General features: G+C 21.5%; 6 protein-coding genes across 6 annotated transcripts; 5 read left to right on the top strand and 1 right to left on the bottom strand. All coding sequences in view use genetic code 6, as the record gives it.

Annotated features, from left to right (window-relative positions):
* Positions 1-1,209: 1,209 nt before the first annotated feature.
* Positions 1,210-3,200, top strand: TTHERM_00939100 (hypothetical protein; the record flags this gene model as incomplete). Its single annotated transcript, XM_001031084.3, has 2 exons — positions 1,210-2,049; positions 2,229-3,200. The coding sequence occupies exons 1-2, from the start codon at positions 1,237-1,239 to the stop codon at positions 3,198-3,200; spliced, it is 1,785 nt and encodes a 594-aa protein (XP_001031084.1). The 5' UTR covers positions 1,210-1,236.
* Positions 3,201-4,391: 1,191 nt separating this feature from the next.
* Positions 4,392-7,225, top strand: TTHERM_00939090 (hypothetical protein; the record flags this gene model as incomplete). Its single annotated transcript, XM_001031083.1, has 2 exons — positions 4,392-5,648; positions 5,723-7,225. 2 exons carry the CDS (start codon positions 4,392-4,394, stop codon positions 7,223-7,225), a joined length of 2,760 nt encoding a protein of 919 aa, XP_001031083.1.
* A 543-nt stretch (positions 7,226-7,768) lies between these two features.
* On the bottom strand, positions 7,769-10,440 carry TTHERM_00939070 (hypothetical protein; the record flags this gene model as incomplete). Its single annotated transcript, XM_001031082.2, has 6 exons — positions 7,769-7,834; positions 7,886-8,284; positions 8,414-8,740; positions 8,791-9,624; positions 9,680-9,920; positions 9,971-10,440. 6 exons carry the CDS (start codon positions 10,438-10,440, stop codon positions 7,769-7,771), a joined length of 2,337 nt encoding a protein of 778 aa, XP_001031082.2.
* Positions 10,441-11,939: 1,499 nt separating this feature from the next.
* On the top strand, positions 11,940-12,566 carry TTHERM_00939060 (START domain protein; the record flags this gene model as incomplete). The annotated part of the gene is made up of 1 exon (XM_001031081.1): positions 11,940-12,566. One exon carries the CDS (start codon positions 11,940-11,942, stop codon positions 12,564-12,566), a length of 627 nt encoding a protein of 208 aa, XP_001031081.1.
* A 1,810-nt stretch (positions 12,567-14,376) lies between these two features.
* Positions 14,377-14,997, top strand: TTHERM_00939050 (START domain protein; the record flags this gene model as incomplete). The annotated part of the gene is made up of 1 exon (XM_001031080.3): positions 14,377-14,997. The coding sequence occupies one exon, from the start codon at positions 14,377-14,379 to the stop codon at positions 14,995-14,997; it is 621 nt and encodes a 206-aa protein (XP_001031080.1).
* A 1,604-nt stretch (positions 14,998-16,601) lies between these two features.
* On the top strand, positions 16,602-21,079 carry TTHERM_000939049 (cyclic nucleotide-binding domain protein, putative; the record flags this gene model as incomplete). The annotated part of the gene is made up of 14 exons (XM_012799683.1): positions 16,602-16,627; positions 16,923-17,012; positions 17,285-17,374; positions 17,619-17,708; positions 17,985-18,074; positions 18,250-18,339; positions 18,534-18,683; positions 18,927-19,013; positions 19,214-19,303; positions 19,467-19,556; positions 19,791-19,880; positions 20,138-20,160; positions 20,690-20,756; positions 20,989-21,079. 14 exons carry the CDS (start codon positions 16,602-16,604, stop codon positions 21,077-21,079), a joined length of 1,164 nt encoding a protein of 387 aa, XP_012655137.1.
* Positions 21,080-21,131: the final 52 nt, after the last annotated feature.

Here is a 21,131-nt window from a genome sequence, read left to right as displayed (position 1 = left end):
TTTCATTTATTTTTATCTGAAAAGATAGATAATACCATCTATATTATTAAGATTTTAATTTGTAAGAGTTAATAAACTTTTATTAATTTTGTACTTTTTTTTTCTTACTTCAATAATTCTATTATTTTATTTGATATCTTTTATGGCTATTAAAAGCTATTTAAATATTTCTTTAAGTATTTAGGTTTAATGTTATATTACTCTAAGTAAGCAAAAATATATTAATTTTAAATAGCTTAATTAATATTGAACAAAAATGATACCTATTCAAACTTTAAATTAAATCTCAAACCATATATAATTTCTCAAGGAAATGATCTATTTTTTCTCAAAATTGATAAACCCTTTTTGATTATTTAAAACTTATTCAATTACCTAAGAAGCTAGAATATATTAATTTATCTCATATTTAATAAACTATTGAAATTGACATTAAAAAATGATAAAAACTAGTTTAGCTATAATAAATATAAATTATTTTGATGATAAAAATATGGACTTAAATATAAAATATCTTGTAAAAATGCATATTAATAATTAAGTATCAATTAGTTAACTGATATATTTTTAAGGGCTGAGATTGGAAAATATAATAGTGTAATAATTTATTTATTTATTTATCAATAATGTTTTTTTAAATATTAAAAATATTTGATGCAAGTTAAGTTAATGAAATATTTTACAAATAATAAATATTTAATTTAAACTTGAATGCATAAAATAGTCCTTTAAAAAAAATAATTTTTTTCTTTTAGTTTCAAATTATATAAATAGAAGGAAAATTTAAATTAAAATATCTTGAATATTGAAGTTTTTGATTATAATAACGATATATTAATTATCCCTGCATTCACCTAAATAGAAATAAAATCCTTATTAAGAATGATAATACTTTTAGGCTTATTTTTAGCTAGTGAAGGAAGCTATTATAAATAAAAATGCAAGACAAAAATAATTTATTTTATATATTTTATTATAGTTATAAAAATTTTTGTTACTTGTTAAAATATTAGGTTTAGATATAATTTGGTTAAGTTAGGGATATATAATATATGTATAAGTTCTAATATGTTTAAGAGATGATTTTGCTTAGTTTATTTTTATTCCACAAATGTTATTTATTAATAATAAGCTAACAAGTTATATTGTATACACTTTTAAAACTTCTTTGAAAAATAATTATAAAGTCTTTTAAAGTATATATAAATAAATTATTCGAAGTTTATTCTAAAGCAAATGACAGAAAAACAAGTTGATTAATAGAGTTAGTCTGCTTTAAATTAGGATGCAAACAATGAAGATTAAGTTTAAAAGGACTAAAAATAGCTTCTTTCAAAGTAAAACCTAGAACAAAATGCTGAAAATGGTTAAAATTCTGAAATGGATTAGGCTCAATTGTAGCATTAGAATAACTCTCAGTCTTAAATACATAAATAATTGTCTCCAACTAAGCAAAGTTCAATGAATGATCATGTTTAAAATTTGAGTCAAGCTAATTTAGAGCAAGAAGATAAGAAATAAGAAGCCAATACTGAAAAAAACGATTAGAATCCTAGCTAGATAAAAGACTCAAATAATAATTTAAAAGAATAAACTAAGATATCTCAACATTAATTAGGTACTCATAACTCTTTAGAGGAGCTACAAAATAAAATTTCTAATTAAAGCACAAAATAAGACTTAAAGAATGGAGAAGGAGCTATCAAAACATAAAACAGCTACTTAAATAAAGAAAAAGAAGGAAATTTGACTAACAGAAAGTCAAAGGAGCTTCCACCTTTAATAAATGAAAAATTTCATAAAACGGGAAATTCATCAACATCTCATTTAAGTGCATCAAAATATTCAGAAGGAGCTAGTTTAGGTAGAGTACTTGGAGAAATGAAGAGAAATAGGAAATAAGCAGAAATAGAATCTGCTATACTAAGCGGCAGGATAGCCTTACTTAAGTAAGAAGAAATAAATAGCCGTAAAAAGATATTTTAAACAAAAAAGTAGACATTTGAGTATTACTTGCTTAAGAAATCAAATGAAGAGCTTTAAAATTAAGTAAATTAATTAATTAATTTCTTTTTAAATTATAATTTAAAAGTAATTAAAAACTACCTGTCATATCTTAAGAAATAAAAAATTATTACCATTTGATTCGTCTTAGTTGCTTGCAAGCGCCTAAAAATAGTTATAGAATTTGACATTTTTGAGTTTAATTTTTCATTATTAAATTATAGAAAAAAAAAGACTAAAGTGAAGAATAAGAAAAGTTAAAGATTAAGTAAGAAGAAAATGAACGTTTTAGATTGAAAAAGCGTGATGATAGAGATTTAGCAAGAAACGAATAACTTAATACAAATAAGTCTCATTACAATACGGTGAAAAAATAATTATAAGAAGACGAAGAGAAAAGAAAGTTGTATTTAGAGAGATAAGCTTTGGAAAACTAAAAGAAAAAAATGTATATTTAGTAGCAACTATTAAAAGGCAGTCTTCGTGTGACAGAATATAAAAATAAATAAAATGAAAGGTAACTTGAAAATTACCGTAAATAAATTTAGGAAGAAGAATATTTGAAACAGTAAAAGCAGTATGAAATTTATCAAATGGAGCAACTCGAGCTCAGCCTCATTAAAAAGTTGCAAGCAACTTAATAAATTTAAAGAAAATGCTTTGAAGAATTATAGGGAGTTATAACATTAAAGACTAATGAATTTAAAGATCAATATAAGCCTGTCTTTTCAAGAAAAAAAGTGTACAAAATGATCATGAGCTAAACTTAATAGGTTTTGAAATAAGATGATAAAATAGAATCAGCAACCGATAGAAAAATGAATACTCATTAAAGTTTAGAAAATTTAGGAGCTCCCATTTAAGCTGAAAATAAAAAAATAAATTCTTAAGATAAGTTAAATGATATAGTAAATAATTAGGAAAATACACCAAGCTCCAAATAATAAATGCCTTCTTCCAATGAGAATTAAAGCAAAGATGAATAAAAAACTGATAATCCCGATATTTAGTAAGAAAGGAAATAGTCTCAAAATGATTTAAACAGTAATCATGTTTCATCTTTATAGAAAAGTAATTTAAAAATAACCGATGGAATAGAAGAGGAAGAACAAGACAAAAAAAAGAGAAAGAAAAGCAAATCAAAAAAAAGAAAAGTTAAAAAAATAATAAAAGAGTATCCCGATTTTGTTTTCTGAAAAGATAATAAATACTTCATATTAAATAAAGAAACAGTAATTCAAAAAATATTTTGTAAAAATTTATTACATTCACTCACACACTATTTTATTTGTATCTATTTATTTATTGTTAAATTAATTGCATGATTTTTGAATAAGTGTTTAAAGACAAATTAATTCCATCTTAAACACGAATATCTAATTTACATCCATAGAATTGCTTCATTTATTTTAATGCTCTAAAATGCATTCAATAGAATTAAAACATATTATTTCTTTATTGATAATTTTATAAATTGATTATTTACAGTTCTGATCTAGAATATATATTAGTTGTTTGTTTCCTTATTTTGTTAAAATTTTACATATTAAGCTAATTAATATACAAATAAAAAATTAAAATTATTAGTAAAATATGAATGAATCTTTATTTCTTATCAATTATATTTAAATTATTTAATATTTATTTGTTTTTGTTAAGTTTTAGATCTTTAAAAAATATAAACATAACATTAAAATACTATTTAAAGCTTGCTTACCTTCTTGTATAAAATAATATTTGTAAATAAATTTTAATATTAACTCACTTTTTAAAAATAATTCAATTTTTTTATAGAAGTTTAGAAAACTAGCTGGCTAGCTTCCCTCATAAAATCCAACCAAGATTTAAATCAAAGCCTAATTTTTGGAAAAAATTTTGGATATTTTTATTAATTTTTTAATACAATTTTAATTATATATTTAAGAAAAACTAACAATAGGCTTTAATATATTAAAAATTATATTTTTCTTCAAATCAATTCATTTATTTTCATAAGTTGATTAAATAAAATAAGTTATATTAATTTCTCACAATTTAATTAAAATATTTTAAATAATCAAATGATGAAGTTTAAGAGATATATTTGGAAATTTTATAATGTAATTGTGCATCACAGAATTCAGTTTTTATGTTCATTCTTTTTGATATGACTTAGAGATAGATAGATAAGACTTGAGTTGATAAAAAAATAAATTTTTTGTTGTAATTAAACTATTTGATTAAAAAAATCTTTACCAATCCTTGATATTAAAAAAGTAACTAACAATTAAATTCAGTGAATATACAAATATATTAATTAATCAACTCATTTTTTTAAATATAATACATTCAGATAAATTATTTTAAGATTATTCTTTTTAATTTTAATTGCTTAATTCAAATAAGCTATGATTATAAGAAATACTAACCTACTTGTAGAAAATTTATATTATTTGCTTTGGCTTAAAGACTCTGGATTGAAGGATGCTAGTTTTAATGTTAAAATTCCAGATACAATTATACTTTAATCTGGAAAAATTATGAATTGGTTTTTCACTTCTAAAAATGGTGAAGGTATTCTTATGAAGAAGGATTTCAACCTAAAAAACACTAAAATATTTGAATCATTTACAAGGAATGAGTCTAAAAGCGGGATAGTTGCTATGTTTATTGAAAATGTAAGAAATAGCGATGAGTAATCAGAAGAAAATCTTAAAAAAGCTCACAGTTCAAAATAAAATAATCATAATGAAGAACATATTAAATTTGATATTCCAAAAAATGAAGGATAAATTGTTATTAGATATTTGACCAAAGAAAAGTTAAAAGAATTTTTATTTACTGATTTTACTGAAAAAAAATCAGGCATTTTACAAAAATTTATTGATCCTTATGGAGATAGTTAAGCAGTTATTTAAGCAATATGGTCACCTTAACTTTGCGTTTTTTCTAAAAGAGTAAATTATCGTCATTTATATGACAAAAGATATGATCCTTATGAAAGGTTACCCACTTTTGATGGAGCTGAAATGTATTCGCGTACAGTTCCCTTAAGAGGTAAAATAATTTCTTAAGAAATGAGAAAATTTTGTGAAAATATTGTGCAAAGAATTGCTCATGTATCATTTTAAAAGATTATGATTCAAAGAATGGTTGTCTACTTCAAGCCTGACAAAAATAATAATCTGTATTTTCTTTACTGCAGCAGTATGAGATTATATGGAGAAAAGATTGATCCAGATATATTAGAGGAGAATCAATACAAAATAAAAAACACTCCCTTAATATTAGACACTAATTATTAAAGACCTGAAGAGATAAAGCTCATTTAAACTACGAATACAATGAGACCAATTTCTCTTGAAAATAACATAAAATGTTTCTATTGCTAATAGAAGATTTAGAAAAAAGATTTAGTCGCTGTTACTTACGAATTCATTATCAATAATTTTGAGGAAAATCCAAATGCTAAATATTCAAAAGTGAGTTCAACAGCTGTTTTAGAAGTTCCAAAAGAACAAAACTTTATCCTAAACACAGAAGAGTCTCACTATGTAAAAGATAAAACAAGTGAAATTCCTGAGCTGTTGACTAAATTATATCCTAAATTAACTGTAGAGAATTATCGCAAATTAAGACAAAACAAAAAATTTTTGAGCTAAAAAGTAAATAAATAAATAAATATTATTATATATTTTAATTCGAATATTTAAATTTAATTAATTTAATTATTACATAGATAAGATTGTGCTAATATTGTTATTTAGATTTCTCGCGTTACATAAAAATGAGTGGTGCTCCTTTAAAGGGTGTCGAAGATTTCAAATTTATGAAAAAAGGTTTGGCTAAAAAAGGCTCTTTGTTTACCAGAGAAATGAAAGCTATTGTTGCTGCAAAAAATGTGGAAATGGCTGAATAAAAAGGAGCTGAATTCGTAAAATACTAGAATAGAGAAGTTTATTAAAGAATGTTGGATTATTTAGTGGAAGAAATGGAAATAATATCAAGAGAAAGAAAGAAAAAAGGAGAACCTAATATATAAACGTTGTATGGAGATGGTGAAGCAGAAGAGGACTTAGAAGAAGATAAAAAGCCATAATAAAAGTAGGGATAATTTAAAATATCAAAAAGCTAAGCTCTGTTAAAGCCTAGTCTTCTAAGACCTCAAAGTTGCACAAATTTTAACCAAGAACTCAAATTAAAAGAAATCCAAAAGCAAATATAGTTATTTGATGATAAAATATGCAATTAATAAAGATTTAATAACTTATAGCGAATTCCTTAAAATTTTGATCAGAAAAACCATAGTCCTCCAAGATAGAAAAGCAAAGACTATATAGACAGAGATTATCTCGAAAAGAATTAGTTTGATGAAGACCTATAGAATCAAATTATAGAAACTAATAACTAAAATTTGAACTCAAATAAGTATATTATTCCTGAAAAAATAAAGCAATAAACTTAAATAGAGAGCTAATATAAGCTAAATGCTCAGTTTATAAAAACTAAAAAATCTTAACTCAGCATAAATTCATAGATAAGTCTTTCTAAAAATGGCCCTCGATAAATATCCTAAAGACCTTAATCAACAACATTTAACTCTTCACATCAGAGAATAAATTTAAACAGCACCAAAGACACTCATCCACAAAGTGGCAATTTATATTAGAAATAAGTTGTTGAAAATGATTAATAAATTTTAAGTTAGAACACAAATATGAAAAACCAAGGCTTTTTCCATTTAAATAAACCTTATAGGATACAGACAGCAACAATAAGATAAAGCTAGTAGTAAAACGCAAACATAGGAATACATGGTTCTTTATCATCAATTAAATCTCCATAGAGTACAAAGTATACATCTTAATCTGCACTACAAAGTAGCAAATAATCATAGCCTTTTATAAATGCTTATCCTCAATAAATATAATTTTCCAACTTAAAAAGACCTCAAAGCCATTAAGTGTCCTCTAATCCCTCTAAACCTTTGTCTCCATTAAATGAGTAACTAAGGATTAAGACAGATAACTCTTAGAAAAATTAAAATTTAGAAAAAATACCATAAAATCATCAAAGAGGTTTTCAAGATTAACAAGAAAACGAAATCATTGTTGAATAAAATTATGATGAGAACGAAAACTAATAATTATAAGAACAAGATGAAGAAGATTATTTTAACTATGAAAATCTTGATTTTGACTTTGAGGAAGTAAATGAAGATTATGTTAACCAGAGAGATTGAAAATTATTTAATTTAAAATGTTTATATTTATTTATTTATTTCTTTACTTGAAAAATTTAAAAGATAAATTTATCTCCTTAAATTCAATGTAATTCTTCTTTCTATTTTGTACACATTAATTAATTTCATTAATAAAAAAGTTAAGAGTATTCAATTTAAATAAAAAAAATATTAGCCCGCCGTGGGGCTCGAACCCACGACCACAAGATTAAGAGTCTTGCGCTCTACCGACTGAGCTAGGCGGGCAGGACAATTTATTTGAATAAAGCTTTCAATATTTTCTTAAATTTGATTAAAAGAAATAAAATTTATTAAGAAAAATATTCTTTTATTTTAAATGGTAAAAATACAAGTTTAAAATATAAATTGCATATTTAAATGAAGAGTTGAAAAACTTCAATATAAATTTAATTAGAGATCATTAATGGTTTAATTAGTTTTGCAGTTAGTTTTTAAATCTATTTTTTATTTACATTATTAATTAATTAACTATTTTCATATTAAGAAAATATTATTGAATCAGATATATATGTCTGTCTTTTGTCATTTCTAATCTGATAACATCTTCAAATTATTTATCACTTAAGATAGTTAATTTATATTTTCATCCTTTTTTCCATTAAAAAAATTGAAAATTGATTACTAATTAAATTAATTTACCTTGAACAAGCTATTACTTTTTTGAGAATTTTCAAATTCCAAACTTTATGAAGAATTTTTTTAATCTGTCTTAAATAATCTTTGAGATTCAATTTCAGGAATACTAAATTGAGATCCACTTTTTTCGCTTAGTTTCAATTTTTTTATTTCAGAAATATCTTGAGAATTGTTAATATTTTGCTTTTTTGGCATTAAAATATGTGTCACAAAAGTGTTATCCTGCTAACCAATTATTTAAGTAGACTTCATAGAATCTGTTTATGATTGATTGTACTATCTAATTGGAGTATGATTTCTTGAATCTTTTTAAACAATAACTGTCTCTGTTAAATAAGGGCTAAGACTCCTTTTTATACTATTCTAGTCATATACTGAACAATCTCCATATTTATTTTATATCTATGATTAAATAAATATTTATAAAATTTGTTAACAATTAAATATATAAAAACGAATAAATAATAAATGAAATTTAAACAGAAATAAATAAAAATTAAATTAAAATTGAAAAATTAAACAAAATTTTACTTGGTTTTGGATATAGTCAATAAAATCTTTTGAAGATTTAGCTTGCTCATGATTAACAATATAGCTTCTCAATAAATTAATTTACTGTAGCTAAATTTATTCATTTTAGAAATGAAATTTTTAGATTTCTTCCTCATATTTATTAATGATCTCTTTTAAGTATTTGATTTCAGATAATTTATCTTACGTTTCTTAGTGATAAACATTTTCTTTTTATTTGAATCCATTAAAAATTTCGTCAATAGTTAATAAATTCTTATGAATTTAGTCTTTTAACTTCAAAATGGAATTCTCTAAATCAACAATTATTGATTCTTTTTGTTAAATCTATTTAATAATAATTTATAAATATACTTATAAGTATTAAATAAACTAACCTTATCATATGCTTCTTGTTTATCTTTTTCAAGCTATTATACTGAATCTTTGAATGAAGCTATTTCTTTTTGAAGTTAATTATTCAACTATTAAACAATGTTCGTTTATTTTGTATGAATGTCGAATTATTCTTATAGCTTCTGTAAGCTTTATTAGCTAGATATTAGTTCACTTTATAAATTTATAATTGTGCTTTGATGGTTCTTGTTTTAATCGTCTAGTTATTTTTTAAACATTTCTTCCTTATCCTCAAGGGTAATTTCTAATTCTTTATTTATCTTAATTAAAGAGGTATTTTAAAGTATTAAGTTTTTATTGTTTTAAGAAATTCTTTCTAATTTATCATTCACACTCTGAATTTGCTTTACAACAAGCTATTGCTACTCTGAAAGTTGGTTATTTATCTTAGCATTATTTTTTTCATTTATTTCACTATAACTCTCATTACTTATAACTTAAAAGTCATCAACTAGCTTTTTGGTTTTCGAAAAACTCTCTGCAAGTTAAATAATAAAATTGTTAAACTGCTTATCAATTTCTTCAAACTGTGTATTTTTTTATGCAATTGCACAATTATTTAGTTTTAAATCTGCTAACTCTTGCTAAAAGCTTTGAATTTACTGCTAAAAAGAGGAATTCTCCATTTGCAGACGATCATTTTCAGAATTTAACACCATAATTTATCTCAAAATTTCTTTATTTTAATTAACTAAATCTTAGTATTCATTACCACATTTTTGACGGATGCTTTTGACTCCTTATTCTTGTAAAACTAATTATTCAGTTATTTAAGCTATTTTCTTTTCTTTGAGCTCAACCTCTTTTTTATTCACCTTTTTTTACAACATAGTTTATAAAAAATAAAAATAAATGCTTATAATAAATTACTTCTTGCTACTCCTAATATGCAATAAATATTTATTTAAGTTTACTTTCAGTCTCTTCATATTTATTCATGATTTCATGCAGTTAATCTCTCAATTATAAATTTTCTGTCTGACAAAACTATAGAGTTTCACTTAGATTAGATTTATCTTTTATTAGTTTATCTATAAACTATAAATATTAATTCAAAATAGTCTTAAACTCCATTCTTTATTAAATTAGTCCATCTTCCATTCTCGCTTTCCTTGAAATTCAAAACTTATTAACATAATTTTTAAACTAGATAATAATTACATTTGTAGTTTCAACATGTAAACTTAAGTGTCTAAGTCATTTTCATAAAAATTGTTTATTTTATCGTTGTATTAGTCTATTTCTTTATTTGCTTCTCTTATCTCTTGCATTATTTTAGTTGGAGACAATGTTCCAACTTTTTCAATTGCAAGAAGAGTTTCGTCATCGAGATAAGGGTTTCTGACATTATATTCAAATTCATCTGGACTTTTGAATTGAAAGTCAGCAGTTTGCTATCTCCTTAGCTATTCAATTTAATCTTCATTATTCATATAATATTCTCTCAATGTGTCAACTTAAATCATATCATTGTCATCAACAGAGCGAATTCCTATACTTTAAGTATCATCCACCTAATGACTTTTGAGTGATTTAATGTTTTAGCATTTCATTAAAAGATTAATATTCTTGCAGATAGTTTGATTATCTTTCTAAAAGTTATTTTTAAAGTCTTTGAAAGAGAAATTCATTTTTTATAACAAATAAAACTATCAAAATTATTTAATATTTTGTATTTCAAAAATTTAACAACTATTTTCATTCAATTATTTTAATCAAAGGAATCAATCAATCAATCGTTTAACTAATTTCTTTAATAAAGATAGATTGAATATATAAGTTAAAATTTAGTGGCTATTTAGTTTAATACAAGTATTTGATAACAAAGAAAAATTCCTTTATTTTTCTAACAACTATTTTATTTAGAGTGTTAGAAATTAAGTATAAAGCGAACTAAATCGCCTCAATTAAAAAATTCTGAATAATTATCTAATGAAGTAGTTTAGAAATTAAATATTTAATAGTTTTATTGATTTAATATAAATGTTTAAATTTAATAAAAAACCATTTTCGATGATGTGAAAATTTATTATTAAAATTTAAAATATTTTCTTAAATTATGAAATTTTTATTTAAAACATAAAAGTATAAAAAAAAGATGTTATATAGAATTGGTTTGTAGCATTAAAATAAAATATATACTGTAATTATGCTTTGATAAGCCCTACCTACAAATTAAGTTCTTTCCTAATGAAACCATTTTTAAGCCCTTACTCTAATTGATTAAGCCCTTTAAATTTGGAAATTTTAAAGAAAATTGGAGTGCTTAAATATAATTAATTATAAAAACCTTATGAGCAAAAAAATAGCTATTTGAATTTTAGCATAAAATAAAGTATCATCAACTAAGCTATCTTCTTACTATTTAAAATATTTAATAAAAAAATTTTAACTAATAAATAAAATTCAATAATAACAAGGCAGCATTCTTATTTTAAATAATTATTAATGATTTAATATATTTTTAAAATAATTATTGATTATTTTCTTTAAAAAACTTTTTTTATTATAATATTAAAAATTGTAAATCATTCTTTGATCATTTTAAAGATATCAATTAGCATATTAGAGATCATACTACTTTTTAATATATTTATTGTATTTTTTTCTGGATAATTTAAGCTTAAAAATCTTTGAAATAGATGAATTATCTTCTTTATTTTATTATATTAATTTGGTAAAAATAGAAAACTGTTAACAATTAGTTTTTAGATGATAACTTTATATAAATGTAGATTTAGAATAGATCTAATTCAATTAATCTGTTTATAGATATATTTTATTAAGTTTTTGGATTTTATTAATAATTTTGATTTGATTTTGAATAACCAATTATTTTTTTAGGTTGTAAAAACTTATAAATTCTTTTTATTAAACTTTTTTGTTAACTTGACTTGTAATTATTTGCTTTTAAAGATTAATTTCTGATAAATTTTATTTTCATCAAATTTTTGCATGCAAAAACAATAAGCAAATCAATACTCACTTTAAGCTATCTAAAAAAATTATGATTTTAGACTGAAATTATGGCTCTTTTAAAAGGAGACTGATTACAACTAATTTTAAATATAAATAAAATAATAGAATAAGAAAAATTATTGCAAAAAAACATACTTAAAATATTTTTAAAATGATCAATAATTAATACACATAAAGTGTGAATGATGCTGTTTAATAAGCAATCGAAATAAAAGCTTTGAAGGATGAATGGACTTTAATTAAAAAAGGAAAATATTACTCAATTTCTTGCAGAAAGTACAAAGATTGCTAAAATAAATTGCTTAAAGTAGAGGGAACTCTTCCTACCAGCTATTTCGCTGCTTGTTAATTCTATTTTGATAACATTGATACAGCTTTCCCTAAAAACAGAACCCTATGTACAGGCATAGATATTCTAGAAAAAGTCGATAACGATACTTATGTTTGTGTAATCAAGCTTGCTGCTATGGCCAATAGTTTACCTAAAGAAGTTCTCACTGTTAGACATAGAAAGTTTATTTCTAACAATGAAATTTTACTTGTAAATGGTGTTTTAGATGAACACCAAAAACTTCCAAGAAAATAGGATGTTATTAGAACAGAGCATGCAGTTTATGCATTATATTTAACCAAATTGAGTGCTACTACAACTCACTTTGAACTCTACTTTTTAAAAGACCCAAGCACATCTTTCCCTGAATAAATTTTCTCTAAATTGTCAGATGTCGTACTAAACAGTTACGAAAAAGATGTTGAAACATTGATGACTAAAAAATGAAAAAATAATATTTTAAAATTATTTTATTTGTGATTTTTAATGAATGCATTTTGCATATTAGCAAATAATTTTATAATTTTTAAGTTTTTTTCAAAAATAAAATAAATGAATTTAATATAATATAAATCTAAAATAATTTATATTCCCATAAAAAATTATTTTAATCTTTAATAAAATGTTAGTATGTATAAATTTATATTTAAATTAAAATTTAAAACTCTTTGTATATTACTCTTGAAAAATATAATTCTTAATTTACAATACTATTTTTATTCTTAAACATAAAACAATAAAAATACTTAAAGGTTTAAAAAGAGAGCGCAAGATACTAAACAAAATGATTTATGAATTAAATAATAAAATAATTAAAAAAATTTGCATTTTATTATCAATTAAAATTATTATTTTTAAAAGTAAAAATTTTTTAAAAAGTTTTTATTTTAGATTTATTTAAATAATTTTTAAAGCTATTGAGAGTAATAATTTGTCTTTGAAAAAATAAATCATTTTAAAATATTGAAAATCCTAATTTATTTTTGAAAGTAAAGAAAATTTACAGAATATCTTTATAGAAAGATTTAGATTTTTAGAAAATCAATATTTTTTTTATTTTACAGATTTTTGTTAGGATACTTCCAAATGCCAAAAAGTATAATTTATGTAAGATTTATATATTTTTGATAAATCTCATATCTTTTCTAATTTTATATTACTTTTATAATTAGATTGAACGTTTGACAAATTTGATTTATTCTAAATAAATTAGTGAAAGAAATTTCTCATAAATATTCTTGTTAAAATTAAATATAAAGGATTGTTGTAAATCTAAATAAATTATCTTGTATAAAAACCTAAATTTTAATATAGACAGAAAATTAGAAAATATATATGTAAACAAAAATAATTTTTTCATTTAAAAAACGTTAATTTAACATTAAATTAAAAAAATATTTTATTTTAGTAAAATATATTTAAAAGATGTAAATATTTTGATTTAAAATTTACAAATTATTAAACATAAAATAATAATTAATGGATGATGGCATCTTGCTTTAAATAAATATACTTTTACCAATTGAATTATTTTGTTTATCGCATATGATGTGTCAAAATTTTATCTTACACACTTCTCTCCCAAAATTTACTGCGATCTAAAGTAATCTGATTAAAAAAAAATTTATGACCTAATGAATTATAATAAAAGAAAAGTAATTAACCACTATAAATTGATTTGTAAAACTAATTCACAATAATAAAAAAGCTAAAATAATCATATATTTTAAAAAATGTAAGTATCTTATATGTATTTTACAATTCATTTCTGCTGAAATTCTTCTAGTTATATGCTTATAGTAACCATATTAACTGGTTTTGTATGTAATCTCCTATTTCTAATAATTTTCTCATTAATTTTATTTTAAATTAACTCTTCAGATTTTAAAAGAACATATACTTTTTGAAGAGCTAATTACACATCCATTTTAAGAAGAAAAAGGTAAGAGTAAAATATCATAAAATAAGGTAGAGCATGAAAAGTAAAAATATTTAAATGTAAAATTTCATCATGATTATCCAAGTGAAAATGATATTTACTATGAGCATAATTTTATTTACCATTTTTTTATATAATTTGCGTATTACTTAGAATGTAGATATGGCAAGAGTCAAAAATTTTTATTAGAATTTAATCAAAATTTTATTTTTGATGAAAAATTAAGCAAATTTCGCTATTTAAATAATAATAAAATTTGATTAATTTTTGTAAATATTAAATAAAAAAGAAAACTTCTAAACTAATTAATTAAAAAAAATGATAGGAAATAAATATAACAGCGTTATTGAAGGCAAGTTGTAGGAGAATCTCTCTCTTAGAAACATCAAGGATGGATGGAAAGAAATAAAGAAAGGAAATGATGTCCATTTATATACAACAAAATACTAAAATTTTGATGTTAAGTTGGCTAAAATCGAAGCTACTGCTCCAGTCAATATTGAAAAGGCTTCAGCATACTATTTTGATAATCTAGATGGCTAAAAATAATGTAGAGATATGTGTGATAAATTGATCAAGCTAGAAATAGTAGATTAAGATACTGTCGTAACCCTTTTCAAAACCAAGAGTAAATTCCTTGTAAGTTCTAGAGAAGTTGTTGGAATTTAACACAGAAGAAAGCTAAATGAAAGTGAATACTTAATCACAAGAGATTGCATCGAAGAACATCCTAATGCACCTAAATCAAAAGATGTAGTAAGAGCTGAAGGAAAGTTCTATGCAATTTTCTTAACAAAAATTAATGATAATACAACTAAATTTGAGATGTACATGTTATTAGATCCTAAAGGAAGTATTCCTACTTCAGTAGTTAACTCTTTAATAGAAGAATAACATGAAACAGTTATAAAAGATATTGAAATTATTAAAAAAATGTGAAATATTAGAATTATGTTATATTTTTAATTGAATTAAAAGCATATAAATAAAATATATTTTTATATTTCTGCAAATATTTTTTAAATTACGCAATCAAATTAATATGTAATTTTCATTTTAGAATCTTTTATAATCTAAAATTTATATAAAATTAACACAAATAAGTCAGCTTATTATCTAAGCTGATTTAAATAATTTAATTCAATTAATATTCGAATTTTTTCATATTAAACTATTCCTGAAGGCACATTAGATTTATTTATATTATTTATATAGTGAAGCTATAGGGTAAATCATACTTTTTCTAGAAGGAGATATCTTTTATATTTTTTATTCAAAAATACTTATTAATTTTGGCGCTTGAGTACAGCAATTACTAGTTTTTTTCAAAGTTTAACTAACTAACTACCCATCTATAAATCTTAGTATATTTTTAAGTAAATGTTTTAAAATAGAAATATTAAGATTAAATAATGAACGCTAAACTAACTTTTTTGTGATATCTCATTCTAAAAGCAAATTTATAAATTCATCTTTCTTAATTATTCCATTTATAATGAATTAAATTTCTATAAATTATTATTTAATATTTTTGAAGAAAAAAAATAAATGATATAATAGATTAAAAAATACTACAATTTAGAAGAAGTAATTATATATTTTTTTATTAGATTTTTTAAATTTATTTTTATAAATAAAAAAAGTTTTTAAACTCTTCACTCTAATCTCATTAAGTTCTCCATATTATTCTGTTTCATACGTAATTAATAAATTATATTTTTTAAATTTAACTTTCAATTTATTTTTTTTAATTTTCTAATAGAAATTTTCATGATTATTTATACATACAAATACTTTTTTAGCTATTATCTTTATTTTCACTTTCAATTTTTAATTATTCGCTATTCATTTTTATTGTTTGATATTTTTTCTTCATCTTTTGCTTCTAACACATTTATTTGATAAAAACAGTTTATTAGTTTTTGGTTAGTATTTTTAATTTTAAAAATGAATTTAAAACAATAAAGCTCATTTAATAATATATTTATTTTTCTTTTTATTGTGCTTACTTTATTTTTTTCTTTGTTAATTTAACTCTTTTTTTTTCTTCAACTTTTGCTTTTGTTATGAATTAATTAATTCATTTCATAGTTTTTCTTTATTTTTTCTTCTAAAATATAACTAATTATTTATTTATACATTTTTTCTTCAATATTTCAAAAGTGAAAATTGTGTATCAGCCTTAGGTTCTGCTTTAGCAAATTGCACAAATCTCTCAAATTTAACACTTCGCCTTGTGTAAAAAAAGTTTATTTATTTTTGATTATGATATTTTTAATTTTAAAATTTAATTAAAAGTAATAAAGCTCTTTTAATTTATTTTTGATAATTTTTATTTGATTTATATTTCTTTTACTTTTTATTGTTCTTGTGTTTTTACTTTCTTTATTTTTTAATTTAACTCATTTTTTTTACTTTTAGCTTTTAATTTTATTATTAATTAGTTCACTACATTTTTTTCTTCATTTTTCCTTCTAACTAGCTAATTAATTATCAATTATTTCTTCAATATTTAAAAAGTTTCAATTAACTTGGTGACAGAGATGCATCGGGTTTAGGTTCTGCTTTAGTAAATTGCACTAATCTATCAAATTTGACACTTCACCTTGTGTAAAAACAGTTTATTTCTTTTGGATAGTGATATTTTTAATTAAAAAAATGAAATTAACAATAAAGTTCTTTTAATTTATTTGATAGCTTTTTATGAGATTTCTTTTTCTCTTTTATTGATTGTTCTTGTGTTTTTTTTTTAATTTAACTCATTTTTTAATTTTTAACTTTTGCATTTATTATTAATTAAATTAATTTCATTTGTTCCTTCTAACTTAACTACTTAATTTTTTGTTTCTTCAAAATTTTAAAAGATAGAATTAAATTGGTGATGAAGGTGCATCAGGTTTAGGCTTTGCTTTAGGAAATTGCTCTAATCTCTCAAATTTGAATCTTTGCCTTGCGTAAAAACAATTTATTATTTTGGATTGTGATATTTTTAATTATAAAAATGAATTTAAAACAATAAAACTCTTTTATTTTATTTGATAATATTTTATTATATTTATTTTTCTTTTTTTGTTCTAAATTTTTCTTTTTTTGATAATTTAACTTATTGTGTTATTTTCAATTTTTGAATTTATTATTAATTAATTTATTCATTTTATATCTTTTATTTATTTTTTCCTTCAAACTAAATAATTAATTATATATTTTATCTTCTATATTTAAAAAGTTACAATAAAATTGGTGCAATTGGTGGATCAGGCTTAGGTTCTGCTTTTTCAAATTGCAGTAATCTCTCAGATTTGAAAATTGACCTTGCGTAAAAATATCATATTTGTTTTGGATTGTGCTATTTTAATCTTAAAAATGAATTTATTTAATAATAAAATTTTTATTTAATTTATTTTTCTTTTTCTTTTTTATTGTGCTTGTGTTTTTTTCTTTCTTTGTATATTTAACTCATTATGTTATTTATTATCAACTTACTTTTGCATAATTCAATTCATATTTTTTTCTTCTAACTAAATAATTAATTGTATATTTTTTCTTCAATATTTAACAAGTGGAAATAAAATTGGTGACGAAGGTGCTTCAGGCTTGGGTTTTGCTTTAGTAAATTGCACAAATCTCTCAAATTTGACATTTGAACTTCCGTAAAAACAGTTTATTTATTTTGGATTGTCATTTTTGAATTTTAAAAATGAATTTAAAACAATAAATCACATTTAGTTTATTTGATAGCTTTTTAATTTGATTTATTTTTCTTTTTATTTTTTATTGTGCTTGTATTTTTTTTTTTGTTTGCTAGCTCATTTTTTATTTTCAATTTTTGCTTTTATTATTATTAATTAATTAATTCATTTCGTATTTTTTCTTCATTTTTTCCTTCTAACTAACTAATTAATTATTTTTCTTCAATATTCAAAAAGTTATAATAAAATTGGTGCAATAGGTGCATCAGGCTTAGGTTCTGCTTTAGGAAGTTGCACTAATCTATCAAATTTGACGCTTAATCTTGAGTAAAAACAATTTTTTTGTTTTGTATTGTATTGTGATATTTTTTATATTTAAATTGAAATCAATTTTTTATTTTCAACTTTTGTATTTATTATTGTTAATTCATTTCATATTTATTCTTCATTTTTTTTCTAACTAACTAATTAATTATATATTTTTTCTTCAAAATTTAAAAAGCCACAATTAAATTGGTTATGAAGGTGTATCAGGCTTAGGTTTTGCTTTAAGAAATTGCACTAATCTTTCAAATTTCCAACTTAGCCTTGTGTAAAAACAGCATATTTGTTTTGGATTGCGATTTTTTTAATTTTAAAAACCTATTTAAAATAGTAAAGCTCTTAAAAAAAAATAAAATAAATAAACACCAAACACCAGGTGAAAAAAAAAAAGTAAACCCACAAAAACTAACAAATATAAAAATAAAATACATGGAATTTTTCGAAATAAAGGGGGCGGTATAGGATTCGAACCCCCGATATCACTGCTAAGACCCTCCGACTCGCCCACTCGAGTCGCTTAGCCCTTCTTTAAATTGGTGATAAAGGTGCATCAGGCTTAGGTACTGCTTTAGGAAACTGCACTAATCTCTCAAATTTAACACTTCTCCTTCAGTAAAAAATGTTTATTTGTTTCAGATTGTGATATTTTTAATTTTAAATTATTTAAAACTAAAAAGCTCTTTTAATTTATTTTATTTATTTTTCTTTTTGTTTTTTTTTATATTTCTTAATTTAAATAAATTTTCATCTTTAACTTTTGCATTTATTATAGTTAATTCATTTCATATTTTTTCTTCATTTTTTGTTTTCTAACTAACAAATTAATTATATATGTTTTCTTCAATATTTAAAAAGAAAGTGTTAAATTGGTGCAACTGGTGCATCAGGCTTAGGTTCTGTAGCAGATTGCGCTAATCTTTCATATTTAATACTTGACCTTAAGTAAAAAAAGTTTATTTGTTTTGGATTATGATATTTCTAATTTAAAAATGAATTTAAAATAATAAAGCTATTTTAATTTGCTTTTATTTGTCAACTTTTTCATTTATTAATAATTAATTAATTTAATATCATATTTTTTTTTTTTTTTTTCCTTCTAACTAACTAAATAATTATATATTTTTTCTTCAATATTTAAAAAGTTAAAATTAAATTGGAGATAAAGGCGTATTAGGCTTAGGTAATGCTTTAGCAAATAGCACTAATATCTCAAATTTGACACTTAACCTTAAGTAAAGATAATTTATTTGTTTTGGATTGTCATATTCTTTCTTTGTTAACTTAACTTATTTTTTATTTTCAATTTTTGCATCTAAAATTTATTTATTAATTCATTCATATTTTTTCGTTTTAACTAACTAATAAATAATATATTTTTTCATAAAATTCAAAAAGTGAAAATTAAATTGGTGACAAAGGTGCATCAGGTTTAGGCTTTGCAATAGCAAAATGCACTAATTTCTCAAATTTGACACTTAGCCTTGAGTATAAAGAGTTTATTTGTTTTAGATTGTGATATTTTTAATTTTAAAATGAATTTAAAATAATAAAACTAATATAATTTTTTAATTCCTTTTGTTTTTTATAATGCTTGGGTTTTTTTTCTTTCTTTGTAACGCATTTTTTTATTTTAAGCTTTTGCATTTACATAATTCATTTTTTTCATTTTTTTTCTAACTTACTGATAAATTATAAAATATTTCTTCAATATTTAAAAAGAAATAATTAAATTGGTGATTTAGGTGCATAAGGTTTAGTTTCTGCTTTATCAAATTGCACTAATCTCTCAAATTTGACACTTGATCTCGAGTAAAAATAGTTATTTATTTTAGATTATGATATTTTTAACTATAAGAATGAATTTAATAAAGCTCTAGCTTTTTATTTGATTTATTTTTTTTTTGTTTTTTATTGTCTTTGTGCTTTTCTTTATTTGTTAATTTTGCTCATTTTTTTATTTTCTACTTTTGCATTTATTATAATTAATTAATTCATTTAATATTTTTTCTTCATTTTTTCGTTCTAATTAAATAATTAATTATAAATACTTTTTAATATTTAAAAAGTTTGAATTAAATTGGTGAAAAAGGTGCATCAGGCTTAGGTTCTGCTTTAGCAAATTGCCCTAACCTTTCAAATTTAAGACTTCGCCTTTAGTAAAAACAGTTTATTTGTTTTGGATTGTGATATTTTTAATAATAAAAATGAATTTATTTTTTTATTATTTCAATTTATGTTTTTATTATCCATTAATTAATAGAATTCATATTTTTCTTTATTTTTCCTTCTAACTAATTAACTTTAAATTTATTTTTCTAAATTTTAAAAGAAAGAATTAAATTGGTGATGAAGCTGCATCAGGATTAGGCTTTGCTTTAGGAAATTGCATTAATCTCTCAAATTTGAGTCTTAGCCTTGCGTAAAAATAATTTGTTATTTTAGATTGTGATATTTTAAATTATAAGAATGAGTTCAAAACAATAAAGCTCTTTTAATTTATTTGATAGATTTTTTTTTTTTTTTCTCTTTGTTTTTTATTGTGCCTGTAATTTATAAATTAATTATATTATATATTTTTCATTAATATTTAAAAAGTTTCAATTAAATTGGTGAAAAAGGTGCATCAGATCTTAGTTCTTCTTTTAGAAATTACACTAATCTTTCAATTTTGAAACTTAACCTTGCGTAAAAACATCATATTTGTTTTTGATTGCAATATTTTTAATTTAAAAAATGAATTTAAAATAATAAAACTCTTTTAACTTATTTGATAGCTTTTTATTTAATTTATTTATCTTTTTCTTTTTTATTATACCAATGTTTTTTTTATTTATTAATTTAAAATATAATTTTTAATTTAATTTTATTTTATTTATTTTTTTTTTAGTAATTTACTCTAATTAATTTATATTAAAAGTGCAAACTAAATCAATGAATCATAAAAATTGTAAATAGAAAGAAAGTGTCTTAAATTAAAAAGATTAATTGTCTTTCAAAAATTAATCTGATGACAATAAGGTGAAAAAAAGGATGAATAAAAATTAAATACTTGAATAATAG

Source organism: Tetrahymena thermophila, assembly GCF_000189635.1.
Source record: "Tetrahymena thermophila SB210 genomic scaffold scf_8254436, whole genome shotgun sequence".
NCBI lineage: Eukaryota > Ciliophora > Oligohymenophorea > Hymenostomatida > Tetrahymenidae > Tetrahymena > Tetrahymena thermophila.
Note: the sequence above shows the minus strand (reverse complement) of the source record. Positions and strands in the feature narration are given on the sequence as shown.